Below are 6,448 nucleotides of genomic sequence, written 5' to 3' on the forward strand. Positions count from 1 at the left end.
AACTAAACTCGAACTTCTGGACCTAAGTCACCCTAATCGTACCTCTTAATTGTATTTCGGGACCCAATTCACTAAAGCAACCACGATCAGATCGGTTGAAATTGGATTTGGAACACCGATTTCGATCGATTGTAACCCCATACCAGAACACTTTGGAACATCGAATTCGTTCGTTTGGCACGGCGTACCGAAGCGATTCGGAACATAGCGAATTCCGATTGGGTACATCGCGATCCAATTTGGGATTCGCGGGTACCTCACCGAATTTGGTAACTATGGGTCACACCATAACAAGTTCTTACATATTTGAAGTTTTTGTTTGTTTTATTTGTTTTTATTCAATAACCATAAGGATTTTGATGATACATGGCCAAACATATTGTATTTATCATACCACAAGTGGTTCATAGTTGTATTTATCAAAATGCATTCCAAAGCATCAAAAACATTGTTGTTTACAATGTTCCAGATTTGACAGTAGAATTACTCGACAAAGGTTGAGCAATAACTTGGTCATAACTAAATGGAACGATGCAAAGCCAAAGCCTATCATTAATTTTATTGAGTTGTGGTTCTAAATAATACTTAATTGTATTTTTATTCTTTTGTATGGCTTCACAGTTGTTATTTTAAAATTAGTGCGCATATGTGTATCATTTGTGAAGATCGACTAATTTAGCCTATCTCGGGACTTTCTAAAGAAAAGTTGTTCATTACCCATTAATTTAGTTTACTGGATATTTTTATAATTTTTAGAAGTTATTGATATTTTTAAACATTTATGCAATTGGTGACAGAAATATGTCCAAAACTGATTTCGTTTTTCATGTTTTGTTTTCAACTTCTAGTTGTGTTATTTTAATACATATATGCTTCTTTAACCTTTATTTATCAAACACATTCTAAAGAAGCCTTGATTATTTTGATTTAGGGATTACTCGTTATGACTAACCCAAGCTTAATCAATCATACGATCTTTTCATTCACCAATCAAGGTGAGTAATTAGATTCCCTTTTTCCTATTTTTGTTTAGGGGCTTTATACGTACAAAAATCTATCATTTATCATATTATTTATATATACTCAATACTATTCCATTATTAGTGTGAGCATGTAATTGTTCGATTGGTTGGTAAATGTTATATGACTATGTATTTATTATTTTTATGGTTGGTTGGTATCTCATCCTCATCATCATCCTCATAGTATGATCATACACCGTCGGAGTACATTGACCCATTGTGTGTCAATGGAAAATGACAAGCTTCATATACGTTGTTAGTTTACTTGTCGGGGTATCTTGACCGGATCCATTGTCAAGGGGACGTGACAAGTTTTAATTGTGTCGTTAAACTAGTTTTGATTCACATGTCACAAGGAATTGTTTATTTATTATTACTATTATATCAAAATGTGGTTACTCGCTTAACATGTGTTGCTAACAAATTAATTTTACACGTATTGCAGGTTGTTGTCTCAGATGAATTGAAGTGGAGAATTTAGATTGAACATTTCGATAAAATATAGAATACTTTATTGAATTGAGATCGATGTAATAGTTTTGGTTTACTTTATTTCTTTGTTAAATGACAAGTGTTTACTTTATTATAAACGAAATAAATTATATATTGTAATAGTTTTGGTTTACTTTATTTTTTTGTAATAGTTTTGGTTTACGTTAGAGCCGAGGGTCTCCCTGGAAGCTACCTCTCTACCCCATCTGGATAGAGGTACGGTGTGCCTACATCTCACCCTCCCCAGACCCTACTTATAGCTTGCTATGGGTGGGATCCCACTGGGTATGATTGATTGATTGATTTATATTGTCACTTATATTATTTTAATGTCTTTTGAGATCTAATACAAATTAGTCACACTCTGTGATGTTCCGTCGTAGGTTGGGTTGTGACATATTGGTATAAGAGCCAAAGACTATAAGATAAGTGGTTAGACATAACGTCGTGCCCCATTTTGAATTGCAAAACTCAATTCTTTTAAAAACTATATTGGCTGATATTGGAGTCAAACATTAACCCGTTTGAACGGGGCTAAGTAACTTCACAGCTTCAGGCGCGAGGAATCCAAAGATGTCAAATGCAAAAGAGATAAATACATTTTGGCTATAAAGACACGTTTTCTCATGCTTAATCACCGTGCATGAAGCAACTTTTAAAAGCTTTGTCAAAAACCCCTAAATATAACGAAGTCTTAGAGCATTCACAACCCATACTCTAAAATTATGTGAGGGAGTTTTGCAAAGTATAGGATATGGTTGGGAGTAGAGGAGAGAGAAGATGATATACGGGAAAGTTAAATTTTGAGTTTCACAGTTCATATCGTATAATGTTTTAATATTTTATGCATGTGATTGTGAGTAAAGAAGAGAAAAGAAATAGTGATAAATATAAAGTAAGTTATTTAATTAAAAGGAAAAAGAATATAATATTTTTTAATGTAATTACATAAATACTTGTAAATGAACGAATGATCCCTAGCAATATAAAGATATATCGTTTGTTTTGTTTTTCCGTGAAATTATCGAGGGATTGGGATGAAAAAACAAGAAAGTAAAAGTCAAAGTTCCAGATGTGATGTTTTTGTTTATAAATTAGTTATTTTTTGTTCATTGTGCATCATCGTGTTGGTCGTCTTCGGTAAACCCTTCTTTTATTTCCGTTTTCTCTGATCATGAATTTGAATTTGAGCTGTTGGATTAATATATCGCTGTACTGTTTAGTAGCCCTAGCCCTAGGTTTGATTTTCTTCAATTCAATTCAATTCAATTTGTGTAGTGATAGAAGATGATTGTTATTTCATATCTAATCAAATCAGGTGTGTAAGTAAAGTAAAGTAAAGTATAAAGTAAGATCATGGGGAACCTATTCTGTTTGTACCAAGTCGACCAATCCACCGTTGCCATCAAGGAATCTTTCGGGAAGTTTGATGAGGTGTTGGAGCCTGGATGCCACTGTGTCCCATGGATATTCGGTAAACAGCTTGCTGGCCAGCTTACTCTCCGAGTTCAGCAGTTGGATGTCAAGTGCGAGACCAAAACAAAGGATAATGTTTTTGTTAATGTTGTGGCTTCCATTCAATACCGCGCTCTTGCTGATAAAGCAAGCGATGCTTTCTATAAACTCAGCAACACGCGCTCCCAAATTCAAGCCTATGTCTTTGATGGTACAAACTAACATCAGTATTTATTTACTTACATATATATATATATATATATATCCTTGTCTGTTTTAATATTGTTTCTCATATTTTTACAGTTATAAGGGCGTTTGTGCCGAAGCTGAATCTAGATGATACTTTTGAGCAAAAGAATGAAATTGCAAAAGCCGTCGAAGAAGAACTTGAAAAGGCAAGTGTTTTGATTTGATGCTGAACAAGTTTCATTATTGATTTGTTTGTTGTTAATGCTGATTGTAGGCTATGTCTGCGTACGGGTTCGAGATAGTTCAGACACTGATTGTTGATATAGAACCGGATGAGCACGTAAAGAGGGCGATGAATGAGATCAATGCTGGTAAACCTTTTAACCATAATATTTCGCTTTTTCTAACATGATTCGTTAATCGTAGTATTAAAAAGCGGTCTCAGACCAGGTTTATTATTTGGGTTTTGAGTTTTGAAATATTGTTTGGCTTTTGTTTTTTTAGTTTTGGGTTCGCTTTCGGTTTTTGTCTATCTGGGTTCAGTTCGGTTTCGGTTTTTTTGCTTTTACTATTTGGGTTTCAAAATTTTGAGCTGAAAACGTAATTGTTACAAAATAATGAATCCAGGCCTAAAATTTTGAGCCTAAGTCTTCTTGTTAATTCGTTGTATGGGTTGAGCCTAAGTTGTTTTAAAACCGAGTTGTATGAACACTAATAATAATATTATAATTTTCAGCTGCACGTTTGAGGATGGCCGCTACCGAGAAAGCGGAAGCTGAGAAAATTCTGCAAATCAAGAGGGCTGAGGGAGAGGCGGAGTCCAAGTACCTGTCGGGTCTGGGTATAGCCCGGCAGAGGCAGGCCATTGTGGACGGTTTGAGAGACAGTGTATTGGGGTTCTCGGTCAATGTGCCTGGAACCACTGCGAAAGATGTGATGGACATGGTTCTAGTGACTCAGTATTTTGACACCATGAAGGAGATCGGTGCATCTTCCAAGTCATCAGCTGTGTTTCTCCCTCATGGACCGGGTGCGGTTCGTGATGTGGCTGCTCAGATTCGTGATGGACTGCTTCAAGGGTCTTCTGCCACTTGAAATATTGGAATGAAGTGTGAAACTTGCAAGTATATGATATGAATTTTATTGTGCTTTGCGTTTATTTCCGTAGAGATGATGATCTTGTTTTTGTTTGGATATTTTTTTTTTTTTTTGGTATAATGCAAGTGTAAATTCGTTTTGAAACTTAAATGAGCGTTTGTAAGTTGGAAAGGATGTAAGATCTGATAACTAATTAGAGGTAAAGAAACAAAGATAATAGAACACTAATAGTTTTCACTAGTATACACTGGCTATTAGTAAATCATAATAGAACACTTTGTACAGTTGTAACTGGCATACACTAGGCTATTACTAAATCATTTTTTTTCACTCTTACCAAACTAAATAAAACGTACAAATATATTTATCTAGTTTGGTTGTGGACGTCCCCTCTTGGCTTACTTCCGATCTGTGGTGAGGCCGGCCGACCATTTGTTTCGCTGCAGGTTTTGCGCAAGCAATTTGGCAGGTTCTCTCGATTTGGTGCAAAATTCCTGGCACCTTTGCTTTTATTTTAGTAAGAAGGATGTTTTGGTCACGCACAAGTATTCAAGATTTCCTAAAACAAATAACTCTAATTGCTTGATCTCGATGTGATGTATGTGGACGGCTAAGAATGCGAGGGACACTGGTCCAACTTGTGAAGGCTTTCGAGTAGATAAAAGGTTCGGTTATCTTTGGATTCGGAATACATAGAAGATCTTGTCGCTCAATTGGGTGGATTGACGTTGTTTTTAGTTTGTAATGTTCTTTTTTTTTTTTTTTTTTTACTTGAGATGTGGTTCCTGGTTTTGGTTTTTGTCAACTCCTTGCTAGTGTTTAACAAAAGTTCTTTATTGGCTGTAAAAGAAAAAAGAAAACTAGAATGTCACTGTCATATCTAATTTTAATTTGAAAACAGATATTAAATGCAATGTCTGAAATTGACGTCGATAGAAAAGTCTACCGTGTAACTTGTGGTCTCGGAATGTTTAATTTCTCAATGACAGCATGATGGATGGTATACAATAATTATGTGGTTGTAATGTATCTAGTGTATAATATCTTTTAGAGTTGACTTGTAACAAGCTTATTAGAGTAAACAAAAATGATTTTTAAGGAACTTTCTTTTTTAACTACGAAATAATATAAAAATCAAATTGAAGTTGAATGAGTACAAAAAAAATACAATAGTCGAAGAAGAAAAGACACCATTAAGTGAAACTACCGACTCAATAACTAGAACCATTCTATCAAAAATTAGCACCAAATCCCCCCAATCATATTATTTTGCTTCGACCAATTTCAGTTAACACATTACAAGTGCGTCTTAACTTTTTCGAAAATTTTGCTTTGATCAATTTCAGTTAACACTTAACAAGCGAGTCTTAACTTTTTCGAAAATCAATTGTGACGATTCCTTTACCCTGATGAACATCAAAGCATGCCACACCTTCCGCAAGAACCAGCGTAAGCTTTATTTAAACATTTTGCCATGAGATGAGAAAGGGAAGGGCAAAGATGATTAATACGAAAGAAGTCACAGTTGGTTCGTAAACATGTCTTAATAATAATAATAATAATAACTTTTTAACTAAAAAGAGTGTTTTTAAACTGAGAATAGGAAAACGAAAAGTGAGTTTTTTGTTGAGTAGTCAAAGTGTCAAACTCAGTTTTCAATGGAGCTGTGAGTGAGGTGTTGGTTTGAATGTCGTTGGGACGGGTTGATGATTGTGGATAAGGTCACGTGTTGGCAAGTTATAGTTCACTTTGAGTGGCACAAGTATAGGCCCCACGTTGACAAACAGCCGAAAACAACCAACCCCAAAATTATTTGAAAGTGAACATCAAAGTAAGAAGTTTTGCTTAGAACATTTATACTGAGTTGTATAAACATTATTTTTATTGCTAACAAAAGGTTTTTGCAAAGTAAAGCTTTTGAAGTGACGAATGTTTATGTGTTAATTGTTTGCTAGAAGTTGAGTTATAAATTGTGGGTATGATACGTATTGTTGGATTGATTGAGTTGACAAGTTGGCATCACATATGAACATTTATGAAAAAGTTTTTTCTTAAGTTAGACATCTATTTTTTTAATGAAATTTCTTTTGAAACATGTTTGCTTTAATCACCATATTAGATGACAATAGCCTAAGCATCATTAATGTCAAATAAGCTCTACAAACCTATCTACCAACTTGTCGCTAGAACGC

The 6,448-nt window shown here is 34.6% G+C and overlaps 1 protein-coding gene across 1 annotated transcript; it reads left to right on the forward strand.

Moving 5' to 3' along the window:
- Positions 1-2,827: 2,827 nt before the first annotated feature.
- On the forward strand, positions 2,828-4,354 carry LOC143545223 (hypersensitive-induced response protein-like protein 1). The gene is made up of 4 exons (XM_077037145.1): positions 2,828-3,180; positions 3,273-3,364; positions 3,433-3,529; positions 3,895-4,354. Exons 1-4 carry the CDS (start codon positions 2,871-2,873, stop codon positions 4,251-4,253), a joined length of 858 nt encoding a protein of 285 aa, XP_076893260.1. The 5' UTR covers positions 2,828-2,870; the 3' UTR covers positions 4,254-4,354.
- The last annotated feature ends 2,094 nt before the right edge of the window (positions 4,355-6,448 follow it).

This window comes from Bidens hawaiensis, unplaced genomic scaffold (assembly GCF_021521415.1).
Source record: "Bidens hawaiensis isolate Kalapana, Puna unplaced genomic scaffold, B.hawaiensis_p1.1 tig00013873_1, whole genome shotgun sequence".
Classification (NCBI taxonomy): Eukaryota; Viridiplantae; Streptophyta; class Magnoliopsida; order Asterales; family Asteraceae; genus Bidens; species Bidens hawaiensis.